This window comes from Pipistrellus hanaki (assembly GCF_964339955.1).
Source record: "Pipistrellus hanaki genome assembly, chromosome: 10".
NCBI classification, from domain to species: domain Eukaryota; kingdom Metazoa; phylum Chordata; class Mammalia; order Chiroptera; family Vespertilionidae; genus Pipistrellus; species Pipistrellus hanaki.
Genome location: NC_140512.1, coordinates 70,021,613 through 70,038,212, shown reverse-complemented (window position 1 = coordinate 70,038,212; position 16,600 = coordinate 70,021,613). Strand labels below are relative to the sequence as shown.

The window sequence follows — 16,600 nt, the reverse complement described above, 5'->3', positions numbered from 1 at the left end:
CTTCCCATCTCACTGTTTGAATTCCCTGATTACTTGGTGAAGTTGAACACTTTGCCATATTTTTAGAATCATTTTGTCTACACATGGCTTATTTGAATCCTTTGTTCCCTTTTATATTAGGTTTTCTCTGTTTACTTGTTTTTGTTTCTTTTTCTTTATGTTCATGAATAAGGTTTATTATATTTTTCATTGAAGTTATTCCTAGTAACTTGCTTGTTTCATTGCATTTGAATTGATTATCGCTGCTGTTTGTTCAGCATGAAGTACGTACAGAAAAGTTGTTGATATTTTTGTTACTGTGTTGATCTGACAATCTTTGAGAACTCTTCACTTTTCAGATAATTAACCTGTGTTTTCTAATAGATGTTGGTGGTGATGTTTGCCAATGATGACAGTTTTGTCTGTTCCCATGTGGTGTTAAAGTTCTTATTTTTTCTTTATTTCCCTTAATGACAAACACAGTATTATTTTACATGGCTTACTTTTAAAGTTTGACCCCAGTCGTTGGCTGGGTGGCTCATTTGGAACATTGTCCTGGATACCAAAAAGGTTGCAGGTTTGATCCCCGGTCAGGATGCTTACGGGAGTCAACTGATTCATGTTTCTCTCTCACATTGATATTTCCTCTCCCCTTTCTCTCTCTTTAACAATAAACATTATCCTTGGATGAGGATTAAATAAATAAATCAACAAAGTTTGACCCCATATGAAATTTTATTTTCTGCTCAATGGGAAGCAAAAGTATATTTGCATCTTTATTTTATTTTATTATTTTTTTCAATGAGTGTTTAAATCAGCTTTATTGAAGTATAATTGATGTGCAGTAAGCTACCTGTATTGAAAATGTACATTCTCCTAAGTTTTAACACATGTATATACCCATGTATATACCTAATAACACATGTATATACCTATTACAATTAAGATAATTACTATATTCATCATTCTCAAATGTCCTTATACTCTTCATAATCCTTTGTCTCACCCTTCCCCATCCCCACTACCATACACAGGCAACCACCAACTTATTTTCTGTTGGTATAGCATGTTATATAAATGGAATGATGCAGTATATACTCTTTTTGTCTGTCTGGCTTCTGTGCCCAGATTCTATTCATCAAAATCTGGGTAAGCTCCTTATTTTTTGGTATAAAGTGAGTCAAGGTTCTATTTGTTCCTCATTCCAAGCACATGGATTAAGAAATCAGTACTGATAAGAGGATTCTGCCAGTGCCCTCGGGCTTAGCTGATAAGAATTAAAAGAATGTCCATGTGCCTTTTCAGGCCACTCTCTACATCTCACCCTTTTTTACTAATTAAAATAAAACTTAAACATTAATAATAGGGCTCTAAAATTAAAAACAATTGCAAACAATGCCAATGCAAAAACTAAATTACATACATATTATTTTCAAAACTTGAATGTCAAGAGCAAAACTCTGGCTATTAAATAATAACAACAATGCCAATGCAAAACAACAAAATGAGAAACCAGAATTATGGACATATTAATATTTTTAGCTATTAAATGAGTCTCTTTTGTTGCTGGTGTAGATTTACTCAGAGTCCTTGGACTTGCTGCACAAGACTTTGCAGAAGACTGGAAGCTAACAGATGCTAGCATGAGCAGGAATATGATTAAAGAAGTAGCTTCCACTTCAGTCTTTAATTTCTTCAGATGACTCCATGTTGGCACCTCAGTCCCTTGCATAGCTTTCAGTTTTCTTCTCCCACTTTGCTGTCGTCTGGGTAACTCTCAGCCCTTTGGGGTGAAGGGACACAGGAGCTTCTCTGAGTCCATTGTGATGACGGACATAACACTCTGGCACCCGAATTGGCGGCATCGCTCCTTTCCTTTGATTTTGAACCCATTTCGACCCCACAACACTCCGGGCCTGGCTGCTGCTGCTCTGGGCCTAGCTGCTCCAGGCCTGGCTGCTCCGGGTCTGGTTGCTTCTGCTCCGGGCCTGGCTGCTCCGGGCCTGCCATTCTTCCATTTCTCCAGCTGTTCACATTTTAAGAGCCCCATCGGTTCCTCATTGCTCTTATTATCATGTTAATTGTTGACTATTAACTACCCAGTACCTCCTTCCCGTGGTTTTGGATGATAGATGTCCTTCATATTAGTTTTCATTTTTAAATTGTTGTGGCAGCAGCAGACCAGTTGCTCACCTACACTGCCATCTTGGTTTCTCCCTCATTATTTTATTTTTAAAATACGTTTTTATTGAATTTTATAGACAGAGGAAGGGAGAGGGATAGAGAGAATGAAACACTGAGAGGGAAACATCATGATTGGTTGCCTCTTGCACACCCCCTACTGGGGATCAAACCTGCACCCTAACTAGAAATCAACTGGTGACCTCTTGGTTCCTGGGTCAATGCCCAACCTCTGAGCCACACCAGCCGGGCTATAATTTGCTTCTTTAGAATAGTTAGGTAGCTATCTCAATTCTTGTTATTAAATGTGAATTTTCCTCCAGAGTTGTAGAACCATTGTGTTCACTCAACAAAGCCTGCTTTAAGTGCCTGTGATCTGCTGGTACTGTTAGGCATTGAAAGTTCGGTAGTGAATAGATCAGAGTTCTAACGCTCATGGAGATTTCATTCCAGTTGAAGAGACAGGTTGATAAAACAACAGGTAAATATGCAAAGGCTTTAAAGTGGAACATCTTAGTGTGTTCATGAAAGGCAGTATAGCGTGGTAGGGCCATGGTGTGGAAGGAGGAGTGTGCTCATATATGACCTGAACTCAGGGGGAACCAAGGTAGACACACCAAGTAGGCCGTGGAAGATTTTTTCCAGGTGTGATGAGTAGCCACTGAGAGGAAGGAAGAGTGGCCGATTTAATTTAAGGCTTTAAATTATCATTAATAATTGTTCGGAGAGCCTGTAGGCCAGTGAGAGTGGAAACGGGGCCACTAATTGCAGTATAGTCAGTGGTTCAGAACGTTGCTATGGAGCTAGAGCCATTAAATTTGGGCATAGCCATTATCTTCTCTGAGCTTCACTTTTTTCATATGTAAATAGAGATGGTAATAAGAGTGTCTCTTACATACTAAATACTCAGTAAAGGTGAGTTATATAATTCCCAATTGTAATAGTAACAAAAACCCATGGTGACATTAGGCTGTTGACAGTGTAACTGAAACATACAGTATCTTGAAGGTGGAACTGATAGGATTTCCTGATGTGATATATGGGGCATGAGAGAGGAATCTAAAATGATGAAGCTGAGCTACTTGGGTGATGGGTATCACTCTTTACGGAGATAGGAAACACTGGGAAAAGAGCAAGTGTGGAATCAGATTTGTTTTTTGACATGTTAACTTGGAAATGCTTGTTTGAATCCAAATGGAGCTATAGGGTAGACAGTTAAATGTGAGTTAAGAGTGGACAGGTAGGGAGTGGAGGAATTTGGGCCAATAACAGCATAAATATCAAGAGCCTGGGTGAGATTGCCCAGGGAACGAGCCTTTGTATGTGGAGAAGAGACTTTGTGCCGAGCCCTGGGCACTCTGCCATTTAGAGGTCAATAGAGAGGAAGCGGAACCGGCAGAAGGAAAAATATGGGAGTTTAGGAGAGTGTTCTGTCCAAGAAGCCAACGAGAAAATGATCACTTGTCTCATGGGCATGTATGGATGCTGTCGGCCTGTACTGTGTGTACAGCACCAAGTAGTCCGCCCGGGACTGTGCTGGACATCTCCTTAGCTCACTTTTGGAAGTTGTGTTGTACTGATCAGGGTCAGGCCCACCCACGGGCAGGTTGCAGATCAGCTCAGGCGCTCACACCTCTCTGCACGCTCTTCTGGGTTTCAAACTGCATTGAGTTCTTTCAGTATAGGGGATACTGGAGAGGCAAAGTAGTGAGTGAAGTCAGTGACATTTTGGCAATACTTTGGATTTTGGTGTTTGTTCCCAGTCAACCTACTATTATAATTTTTTTTCTAAAATATATTTTTATTGATTTCAGAGAGGAAGGGTGATGGGGGAGAGAGATAGAAACATCAGTGATGAGAGAGAATCCTTGATTGGCTGCTTCCTGCATGTCCCCTACTGGAGATTAAGCCGCAACCTGGGCATGTGCCCTGCCGGGAATTGATTTCATAGTTCATAGGTCGACACTGAGCCACACCGGCTGGGCATGCTATGTATTTTTAACCCATTGTATGCCATAAGCATCTGTAGATGCAAGCAGTGGGCCTTCCCCACATGCCACGTGCGCCTATAAAAAAATGTTTTCCCTAAGTGGCAGCCCTGACCAACTTTAAAATCATTTTTCATGAGAATTTTCAGCTGAAAATATTCAAGAACACCCGAATTGTAATGTATTTATTTTTATAATATTCATTGCAAATTTTATTTTTTTAATTAAATTCAAAATATTGTGACATGTGGGGATGGTTTCTGTTTTGGATGCATGGTAGTTAACTGGTTAAGGAAACTCAAATAGTTGTTCCATATATTATTTTCATGTTTTATATTTACATTCAGTGGGTGGCATATTTCTAAATCATATATAGAACTGGACCCCCTTGCTTGAGATTTTTTGTATGTTTTTAGTGAAAAAAAAAGAAGTGGGGGCTGTATTACATTTTTCTTAGTTTGATTTGGTATGATAATTTTAATATCTAGGGAAAATGGGTAGTAGAATGCCCTTTTTTAAATTCTGTGAAACAGGATTTTTGTTTATGATGGATGTTTGATTATGTCTTTACTTTTGTTGTCAGCGTAATGTCTACCTCATAGAATGAGTTAGGAAGTATTTCTTCCTCCAGTATATCCTGAAGATAGTATAGGATTAGTATTATTTCTTAAATGTTTAATAAAATTAATCAGTGAAGCCACCTGTAGCTGTTTGTCCTTTAATTTTGGATAGATTTTTTTTTTTTTTTTTGCTATGTCTTCAAGGTCAGTTATCTTTTTTTTTCTTTTTCGTTTTGCTGTTTCTAATCAGATGTTGATCTTTCAAAGTGAAATTTTTATTAGATGTTATCTTTTTGTTGTTGATTGGAAGGTAGAAAAGGAGGGAGAGAAAGGTAGAGAGAGGGAGAGAAACAAATATTGATGTGAGAGAGAGACATCAATTGATTGACTCCCTCATGCACCCCCATGGGGCAGGGAGCGAACCCAAAACCCAGATATGTGCCCTTGACTGGGAATTGAATCTGAGACCCTTAAGTGTGAGGACTGATGCTCTAACCATTTAGCCGCATTGGCCAATGCTGAGGTTATCTTTTAATGTACTCTATGAGTTCCATTTTGTTTATATTTAATATCTCTATTTCCCTCTTCATAATTCATTCTCTATTACATTTTTGAGCAGGTGAGTGCGGGGGGCCTGATGCGATGGGGCCAGACATGGCGGGGATCTCCCTTTTCCGTGTCCCGCACGGAAAGAGAGATGAACGAACCCATTCTAAGTGGAGGCGGCCAGGGATTGAGAAATATTAGAAATAGAGAGAAGACACAGAGATAGATTTTAAGCTGGGAGCTGGGTGGGCCGCCTCCTGTCTGCTGGAGGGGCAGGGAGAAGACGACCCCTCCCTGCTAGCACATTTATCTTATCCCCAATACCAGGAAGTAACACCACCTTATTTGCATTTTTTTTTAAAATTTCTTTATTGATTAAGGTATCACATATTTGTCCTCAGCCTCCCATTCCAATCCCCCCCTTGCTTGCATTCTTAAGTAGGCCCTAGCATGCCTGGATTTACATATCTAGTCCCGCCCCTGCCGACACCTGGGCTGATATGAAGGCCAAGCTGACACCATGCCCGCCATCTTGGGGAAACATGTTCCCAAGGTGTGGCTCTGCCTGCGCCTTGAGTTCCGCTGACGATAATGAAGGAAAATTGCCCGTGTGCCTTCCCAGGCGGCCCTCTACAGATGAGGCATAATGAGGTAGCTGACTTAATGTCCAGTCTTGTCCTTTTTATCATTTTTGTTTTCTGTTTCTATTCTTTGATATTCTGGTTATGGCTGACATTTTTTTAAAAATTATTCTTTGTAAAATTTTATTGGATGCCACATATTGTGATTTTGTGGTTGGTAAGAGCTTTCATAAGTGTTGAACTCTTTTTCTTGCCTGTCAGGGAAGTTAGTTGTGGATCATTTGGGTTCTGTTGAGACTTACTTGTCAGCTCTTTTAGGTCTAGAATAGCATTTGTTAGCCCCACTCCTGAAGAACATTCCACTGTGGTCTCTACTGGATGCATAGTCAGTGAGGTCTTTCTTAGCACTCTGTGAACACTGGGGCTTGCTTGTATTGCAACTCTTCTATAATGGTCCGTTTTTTGAAGATATAGGGTTTTACAGCACGATTATACAGATTGGAATGCAGATAAAAACTCACAGGTAACCTCATGCAGGGTTCTGGGGAGCTCTTTCCACTCCACAGCACAGAAATTCTGTCCCATAGTTTGTAACCTCTTTTAGCCTCCTGGACTGATGATTTGTCCCCCCCCTTTCAGCACAACTGCTCGTCTCTGAGTGCCCCTCTCTGGTGCAGTTTAAATTAACTCCGTGCATACAGCTTTTGTGATGGCAGAGTTCACCTTGTTTATTTCCCTTTGTTCAGAGACTCCAGTCCTTCCCTGCCTGTGGTCCAGTGTCTGATAATGGCTGTTCCCTATATTTTGTCTGGTTTTCTAGTTGTTGATGGCTGGAGGTTAATTTTGAATCTTACTTCCAGGTGGCTTTAAGTAGAAGTCTCCTGTATTATTTTAGTAATTCAGATTAGTTTTAATTTACAAGATTAATATGGACATTAAGTTTTTATTTTGCCTCTTCCTCCCCTTCCCTCATTAAATTTGAAATGATGCTGTTTTGGCTATTTGAACTTGTGTGTTATATTGACAAATTTTAATATTAAAATCATACTTGTATTTTGATTTTATTTACTCATATTTTTAGGTTTTTAAAAATATGTTTTTGTTAATCTGTGAGAAACATCCATGATTGTCTCCTACACGCGCCCTACTGGGGATCGAGTCTACAACCTGGGTGTGTGCCTTGATGGGGAATCGAGCCCCAGGGACCATGTGGTGCATGGGATGATGCTCAGCCAATTGAGCCACACTGGCTGGGGCAATACTTCTTTCAATCTATATATTTTTTGCTATATTTATTAGGGTTTTGGTTCAGGTGTTTCTTTTTAGTTGTATTTTTGGGGTAGAGATGACCTTTTGATTTATAAAATCATTTGGATTTCGATCACTTTAACTCTAAAAAATTCTTATTTAAAAATTATTATATCTCCTTTACTTGTTTTAATTGTTGAGTGTACTAAATAAGATTTAAATGGGTTTCCTATTGTTTAAAACAGCCATTTGCTTTATTTTTCCATATCAATGCTTTATTTATTTTTTATTATTTTTTTAAAAAAATATATTTTATTGATTTTATACAGAGAGGAAGGGAGAGAGAGAGTTAGAAACATCGATGAGAGAGTCATCGATCAGCTGCCTCTTGCACACCCCCTACTGGGGATCTGCCTGCAACCAAGGTACATGCCCTTGACCGGAATCGAACCCGGGACCCTTCAGTCCCCAAGCCAACGCTCTATCCATTGAGCCAAACCGGTCCCGGCTTATTTTTTATTCTTTTAATACTTCTTAACTAAATATTGAGTTTATTTGTATTTTTTTTCATTTTAAGTAATAATTTAATGTGCTTAAATCTGAATACTGCTTTTCCTATTTCTAAGTTTTAAAAATATGTAATGTCATGTTTCTTATTTTATTTGTTTTAATTTTTTGACTCATTTCTAACCCTTACTTACCAGACATGAAAAAATTTAAAGACACTAGTTTTTTTTTGTTTTTTTGTTTTTAATTACTTGGGTCAAATAATCCCACTTTACAACAACACTTTTACAAAATGTTTTTGTTGATTTTTAAGAGAGAGAGGAGGGGGAGGAGGGAGAAAAGAGAGAAACATCAACATCGACCAGTTGCCTCCTATACCTCCTTCTACCTCTCACTGGTGATCAAGCTCGCAACCTGGGCATGTGCCCTGACTGGGAATCGAACCAGCAACTTCTTGGTACATGAGATGCTCAAACTCTGAGGTACCTGGTTGGGATACTACAGCTCTTATGTTTACTTCACTGAAGTGTTTTTAAGTTAAATTTCATCACACTTGTAAGGTTGATATGACTAAATCTTGCTTACTATTTAGACTTTTTTCTCTTTGAGTGATTGACAGGGTGTGCATTGTTTTCTTAAAAATCTACCTGTCTGGGTATCACTCCTTAATATTAGGTGTAGTGGTATAACCTGGTGTATGAACTTTGAAAGGAACCCATTAGGGATCAGAGACCAAGACTGTAGACAGAGGGAAGCATCTGAAGATTAGCTAAACGAGAGACAAAGTCTAAAATGTAGACTGACTGAGAAAGTGAGTTATGATGGCACAAACGTAGTAATCGGGGCCTGTCCTCACTTGCAGGTAAAAGGCGCATTAGTATTTGAGGGGAAATGTATTATATTACTGTTTAATATAGTAAAATGTTAAAAATGTTTATTTTATTTTGTGTACCTACAACTGGTGCATACATTGAGTTTAATTCTAAGCCTTAAAATTTAATATTTAACCTTATGTATTTATTTCTTTGTAGGCCTAGAAGTAGAGGAAAAGCTACAGTGGAAGATGAGGACAGCATGGATGGTCTGGAGACAACAGAAACAGAAAATATTGTGGAAACAGGTATTGGAACTTAATAAAAATCATGAAAATGCACATAATAATTTGCACAATTAGCATTTGTCTGTATACTGAGTTCTGAAATTTCCTGTACTGAAATGTTTGATAAGTCCTGATAAAGTGAAAAAATTGATTACTTTCCCCCCTACTGTCGGGATTAGTAGAAATTATTTAATATCTGTAGAGAAATATGTTTTTTTTTAAATTAATCTTTATTGTTCAGATTATTACAGTTGTGCCTCTTTTTTCCCCTACATAGCTCCCCTCCACCCAGTTCCCAACCCCCCCTCTGCCCTTACCCCCCCTCCCTCTCTCCTTATCATAGGTGTACAATTTTTGTCCAGTCTCTTCCTGCACTCCTCAAACTCCGCCCCCCCCCCCCCCCCCCCCCCGCAGGACTGTCAGTCCACTCCCTTTCTATGCCCCTGATTCTATTATATTCATCAGGTTATTCTGTTCATCAGACTTTTTATTCACTTGATTTTTAGATTCACTTGTTGATAGATATGTATTTGTTGTTCATATTTTTTATCTTTTTCCCCTCCTTCTCCCCTTCTCCCCCCCCCCCCCCCTCCTTCAATACCTTTTGGCATTTCATGTAATACTGGTTTGGCGGTGATGAACTCCTTTAGCTTTTTTTTTTTTAAAAAAAAATAATTATTGATTTTTTTTTTTTTTTAAACAGAGAGGGAGCGTTAGAAACATCGATAAGAGAGAAACATAATTTCAGCTGCCTCCTGCACACCCCCTACTGGAAATGTGCCCACAACCAAGATACATGCCTTTGACTGAAATAGAACCTGGGACCTTTCAGTACGTAGGCCGACGCTCTGTCCACTGAGCCAAACCAGTTAGGTGAAGCTCTTTATCTGACCTTCAATTCTGAAGGATAGCTTTGCTGGGTAGAGTAATCTTGGTTGTAGTTCTTTCTATTCATTACTTTGAATATTTCTTGCCATTCCCTCTGGCCTGCATAGTTTCTGTTGAGAAATCAGCTGACAAGCCCTTGTAGGTAACTAACTGTTTTTCTGTCTTTTGCTCTTGGCATTTTAATTATGATGTATCTTGGTGTGGTCCTCTTTGGATTCCTTTTGTTTGGGTTTCTGTGCACTTACTGGACTTGTAGGTCTATTTCTTTAAGGGGCGGGGGGGGAACGACGACTTTTCTGTCATTATTTCTTCAAATAGGTTTTCAGTATCTTGTTCTCTCTCTTCTTCTGGAACCCCCATAATTCTGATGTTGGTATGCTTAAAGTTGTCCCAGAGGCTTCTTACACTATCTTCATTATTTTTGGATTCTTTTTTCTTTTCCGGTTGGGTGTTTTTTGTTTGTTTGTTTGTTTGTTTTTCCCCCCCTTTTCTTTGTATTTCAAATCTTTGGACTTGATTTTTGAGATCCTCTAGTCTGCTGTTGGATCTCTGTATATTATTCTTTATTCAGTCAGTGTATGCTTAATTTGTAGTTGATCCTTTTTCATATCCTTGAGGGTCTCACTAAATTTATCGGCCTTTTCTAGAAAATGCTTGAAAAACCTAATAACCGTGGTTTTGAACTCTATATCCAGTCGTTTGCTTTCCTCCATTTCTTTCATTTGTGATCTGTTTCTTTGTCTCCGCATTTTGGCTGCTTCCCTGAGTTGATGGAGTTGCTTTGTGTGCTAGGTGTCCGATAGGGCCCAGTGGCTCAGCATCCCAAGTTACCTGAGGTGGATACTCTTGGTGCACCCCATTGTGGGCTGTGTGCACAGTCTTTTTATTTTAATTTTATTTTAATTATTATCTGTGTACATATCTTACCACCACCCCCCCCCCCCATTCAAACCCTTTCCTCCCCAGAGTTTTGTGTCTATTGGTTGTACTTATATTCATGTATACAAATCCTTTGGTTGTTCTATTATCTCCCCCAGATCTCCCTATCCTCCCCGCTGTAATTTGACAGTCTGCTTGTTGCTTTACTGTCTCTACATCTATCTTTTGGTTCATCAGTTTATAATGTTCTTTATTATCCATAAATGAGTGAGGTCATGTGGTGTTTCTCTTTCATTGACTGGCGTATTTCACTCAGCATGATGTTCTCCAATTCCATCCAGGTTGCTGCAAATGATGAGAATTCCTTCTTTTTGATGGCAGCATAGTATTCCATTGTGTAGATGTACCATAGTTTTTTGATCCAATCATCTGCTGATGGGCACCTAGGCTGTTTCCAAATTCTAGCTATTGTAAATTGTGCTTTTATGAATATAGGGGTGCATATATCCTTTCTGATTGGTGTTTCTAGTTTCTTGAGATATATTCTTAGGAGTGGGATTACTGGGTCAAATGGGAGTTCCATTTTCAGTTTTTTTTTTTTTTTTTTTTTTTTTTTTTATTGAGTTTTTTTTTACAGAGAGGAAAGGAGAGAGAGAGCTAGAAACGTCAATGAGAGAGAAACACTGACCAGCCGTCTCCTGCACACCCCCCACCAGGGATGTGTCCACAACCAACGTACATGCCCCTGACCGGAATCGAACCTGGGACCTTTCAGTCTGCAGACCAACGTTCTACCACTGAGCCAAACCGGTTTTGGCTCTTTTTTTTTTTTTTTTTTTTTTTTAAAAGACTTTCAGGCCTGGCTAGTGTGGCGTAGTGGTTGAGCATTGACCCATGAACCAGGAGGATTCCCAGTCAGGTCACATGCCAGGGTTTTGGGCTCGATCCCCAGTAGGGAGTGTGCAGGAGGCAGCCAATCAATGATTCTCTCTCTCTCATCTTGATGTTTCTATCTCTCCCTCTCCCTTCCTTTTTGAAAACAACAACAACAAAAAAACAAATCCACACTTTCAGGATACCACATCATCTTGTCTTTTTCCTTCCTCTCTGGTCTCTCTTCGCTCTCTTTTGCTCATTCTTGCATACATTAGGTGGTCTTATTCATTTTAGTTAATTTAAATATTATCTATATGCTGGTGACTCTAACAATTATCTCTTTTCTTGCTTTGAATACAACCTATATCTTTAGCTTCCTTCTTACTATCTCTTTTTTAAAAAAAAATATTTTTATTGATTTTAGAGATAGAAATATCAGTGGTGAGAGAGAATCACTGACCAGCTGCCTCATGTATTGACTCTCTTCAAATCTCTTCCTCTCTCTCCCTTCCTTCCACAACCTGGGCATGTGCCCTTGACTGGAACCTTCAGTCTGCAGGCCAATGCTCTATCCACTGAGCTAAAATGTCCAGGGCCTTACCATTCTTAATATGTGTAAAGAAGATCCCAAAGTTGATGTGTCCTCTGTGGAACTATTTATTATCATCCCAAAACCTTTCTCAGTATTTTCACCTCAATAAGTGACAGCATGTTTTGATTAAACATACAGTCATGGGCCACATAACAGTGTTTTGGCCAATGACAGCACATACAACAGTGGTCCCATAAGATTATGATGGAGCCCTGGCCTCTTTGACTCCATGATTAGAGCGTTGGCCTAGGGACTGAAGGGTTGGGGGTTTGATCCCTAGCCTTGGTTGAGGTGTGTGCAAGAAGCAACTAATTGATGTGTCTCTCTCTAAAAACAAACAAATAATAATAACAAAAAAACAAAACAAAACAAGGAAAAATAAAAAAGATTACAATGGAGCCAGGGTTCAGTATGACTCAGTTGGTTGAGCATTGTCCATTGCACCAAGAGGGGCCTGGTTTGATTCCCCGTCAGGGCATATTTCTAGGTGTGAGCTTGATCCCTGGTAGGGAGAGTGCAGGATGTAACCAGATTGTGTGTTTTTTTGTTTTGTTTTTAAATTTGTTTTTATTGATTTTAGAGAGCGAAAAGGGTGAGGGAGAGAGAAATAGAAATGTTGTTGAGAAACATCAACATCTTTTGGCTGCTGCCTGCACGCACCCTGCTGGGGATCAAGCCTGCAACCCAGGCATGTGCCCTGACTAGGAATCAAACAGGTGACCTCTTGTTGCATGGGTCCATGCTCAACCACTGAGCCACACGGCCGGGCTGGATTGATGTTCTACTCTTACATTGATGTTTCTCTCTCTTCAGATCTCTTCCTCTCTCTCCCTTCCTCCTCAATAACTCTTAGGAAATAGAAATACCTTCATGGGCCACATAACAGTGTTTTGACAATGACACACGGCACATACAATAGTGGTCTAATAATAATTTACTGTAGCTGAAAAATTTCTACTGTTTAGTGATGCCAGGCCCGTCAGAATGTTGTAATGCAGCAATTACTCGCATGTTGTGGTGATGTGATGTGAACACACCCACCGTGCCGTCGGTTGAATGAAGTATGCACATACAGTTACGGTATTAGGCTTCACCATCCAGGCTGATGTAGGTGCACTCCGTGATGCTCACACAGTGAAGATTTCTCCTCAGCACACATTTTCTCTTGTGCGTCTTCTGGCAGCATGTGATTACTGTATGAAGCCCATTGGAAAGTCCTCTGGGTTTTACTTTCACAAGATAGCCTCACTTACAACACTTTACTCCCTTCACTGCTGTCCCTCCAGTACTTGGCCACCCCCACTTCTCACGTGGAGGGCCCCAAGAACTTCCTAACTGCTCTGACAGCTTTTACTATCGCCCCAATCTAGTCTTGTTCTTCACATAATAGGCAGAATTATCTTTTCAAACCCACAGTAAGAGTCTTCTGCTTCTCTTCTGTCAACCATGCAAAGCTTCCAGTGATACTTAAATAAAATCCAAAGTCCCTACCATGATCTTCATACTCTACTAACCCGATCCTGGCTGGGTATCCAACCACAGCTCCTGCTCTTGCTCCCTGGGCCACACAGACATCGGTCCCCTTGCCATTCTCAGTCACCAAGCACAGTCCTTTCTCAGGCATCTGACTTTTGTCTCCTGTGCTTGGAGCATCACCACAAAACTAATATTCTGGAACTTAATTCTTTTTACCTGAAGCCCATGAATAAACTTATCTCCTCACACTATCTCCTATGGGATGTCAAGGCAAATACAGTTTAGTGCAAGATTTTAACAGCAACAGGATGATCTATTTCCCATCCTGGCCCTTTATACTAAAGTTAAACAAAGCCAAGTGCAGTAGTTTTTGCTCTATCTTTGTCCTTGGCCTTTGCCCAGTTCTTTTAGTGAGCACACAGGACAAGGAGAATAGTAAAGAAAAGGACAAAGAGCAGTTGTTAAAACTACCAACCTGCGAAGACACCCAGGCAAAGAGAAGAGTTCTGTACATTTGCAGTCAATTTGAAAGCATGCTTGAGCTGACTACAAGACTTGAACTTCTTTGTGCATGTCTCAAGGCCCTGGTATATTGGAAGGCCTCTTATTCCTGTAAAATCCAAGTCTTGACACATTTGTTTAATGATTTGCATTAATAGAAGAGTATTTATGAAAATGAGCACTCTGGGGGGGGGGGGGTTTGGGATGTGAGTGTTGAGAATGCTGTCCTACTAGTGGTTATTGGGAAAGGAGCAAGACATGTATCAATTTGTTATGTTTTATCCAGTCTTTCTTTTGGAGGTGATGGTTGTTACCAGTCTCTGCACTCTCCTTTATGAGTAAAATAAATTTGGATGCAGTGCTAGTTACTTGAGAAGAGGAATTCCACTATTCTTTGTGAATCAATATATAATTAGGGCTTCACAAACTTGTTTTAGTTAGTTACAATTGGTTAATTATGATTTAGCTAATTATAATCAAATCTCTTTATTTTATTTTTCAAATCGTCAGAGTGTAGCTAGTGGGAGTCTTTTCAACCGGCTTCTGAGTCTTTTTTGAGACATCTCAAAACGTGCAAACACTGCTCTTCGGTAACAGCATTTCTTCAGGCCCATCCCTCATTCTCTATGCCCAGGACTCCCAGTTCTTTTTAGTGGGGAGAATAGGATTAGAGATAAAAATCTCAGCTCTGAGGATGAATATCATGTTGTTCTTTTGGTTGGAGAAATAGATATTTCATTTTAGTGATACACTAGTAAATACATAGATGTGAGTGTATACACATGCTTATGAACATGCTTATATTGATACTTTCTGTGTACCTTAGCTTAATTTTTTAAATAGACTTTAGTTTTTAGAGCAGTTTACAGTTCTCAGTGGAAGGTACAGAGATATTTCATATACCTCTTACATTTACACATGCGTAGCCTCCCCAATCATCAGCACCCCCCACCAGCAAAATACATTGTTAGAGTTGAACATATGTTGACACATCATTATTACCCTAAGTCTATAGTTTATTCTAAGGTTCATTCTTGGTGTTGTACAGTCTATGGATTTGCACAAATATACAATGACAGGTATCCATCATTATAGTGTCTTGCAGAGTAATTTCACTGCCCTAAAGTACTCTTTTATGCCCTAGCCAGTTTGGCTTAGTGGATAGAGCGTCAACCTGTGGACTGAAGAGTCCTGGGTTCAATTCCGGTCAAGGGCACATGCCTGGCCTGGGTTGCTGGTTCGATCCCCAATAGGGGGTGTGCAGGAGGCAGCTGATTAATGATTCTCTCTCATTGTTGTTTCTATCTTTCACTCCCTCTCCCTTCCTCTCTGAAATCAATAAAAATATACTAAAAACAAACAAAAACACACACACACACACAAAAAAAAACAACACACCAAAAAAGTCCTTTGTTCTGACTACCCCTTCCTCTCCTCTGACCCCTGGCAATCATCGTTCTTTTTACTGCCTCCATGGTTTTACCTAGTTCGTAGACTTTTCAGATTGGCTCCTTTCACTTAGTAATATGCATTTAAGGTTCTTTTCATAGCTTGATAGCTTATTTCTTTTTATTGATGAATAATATCCTGTTGTTTTATATACAACAGTTTGTTTATCCATCACCTACTGAAGGCCATCTTGGTTGCTTCCAAGTTCTGGCAGTTATGAATTAAAGCTGCTATAAACATTGGTGTGCAGGTTTTCGTGTGGACTTAAGTTTTCAGCTCCTTTGAATAAATACCAAGGAGCATGATTGCTGGATCATATGATGAGAGTATGTTTAGTTTTGTAAAAAACCACCACATTGTCTCCAAGCATGTTGCATTCCCACCAGCAGAGAGGGAGAGTTCCTGTTGCTCCACCTTAGCACTTGGAGTTGTCAGTGTTTTGGGTTTGGCCATTCTAATAGGTGTATGAATGGTGTCTTGTTTTTAAATTTACATTTTCCTGATAACATATAATGTGGTCTTTACCCAGTTTATTTAGTGAACACACAGGACAAGGAAAATAGTAAAGAAAAGGATATCTTTTCATATGCTTATTTGCCACCTGTGTATCTTCTCTGGTGAGGTGTCTTTAAAAGTCTTCGGCCCATTTTTAAATCAAGGTGTTTTTCCCCCCTTACTGTTGAGGTTTTTTTTTTTTGTTTGTTTGTTTTTTAAATATATTTTATTGATTTTGTACAGAGAGGAAGGGAGAGAGACAGAGAGTTAGAAACATCGATGAGAGAGAGTCATCGATCAGCTGCCTCTTGCACACCCCCCACCGGGGATATGCCCGCAACCAAGGTACATGCCCTTGACCGGAATCGAACCCGGGACCCTTTGGTCCCCAAGCCGACGCTCTATCCATTGAGCCAAACCGGACTCGGCCCTTACTGTTGAGTTTTAAGTTCTTTTATATTTTGCATAAGAGTCCTTTGCAAATATTTTCTCCTATTTCCCTTGGCAGTGTTTTTCACAAAGCAGAAATTTTTAATTTTAATGAAGTCTAATTTATCAGTTGTTTCTTTTATTTATCATGCCTTTGGTGTTGTATCTAAAAAAAAAATTCCTTGCCACATCCAAAGTCATGTAGATTTTTTCCTCTTGTTATCTTCTAAGAGATTTATAGGTTTGCCTTTCATAGTTGGGTCTCTGATTCATTTTGAGTTAGGCCCGTGTCTAGATTCATTTTTGTGTGCATAGATGTCCAACAC

General features: G+C 39.5%; 1 protein-coding gene across 12 annotated transcripts in view; it reads left to right on the top strand.

Moving 5' to 3' along the window:
• Positions 1–16,600, top strand: part of KMT2C (lysine methyltransferase 2C) — a 244,175-nt gene that overhangs the window by 57,521 nt on the left and 170,054 nt on the right. For all 12 annotated transcript variants that reach the window (XR_014796194.1, XM_084897474.1, XM_084897473.1 and 9 more), the window contains exon 2: positions 8,622–8,710. Coding sequence is in view for 11 of the 12 variants with exons in the window: in XM_084897474.1 (XP_084753600.1) it covers positions 8,622–8,710 (89 nt within the window). In the remaining variant the exon portion in view is untranslated. The remainder of the gene's footprint in view (positions 1–8,621; positions 8,711–16,600) is intronic.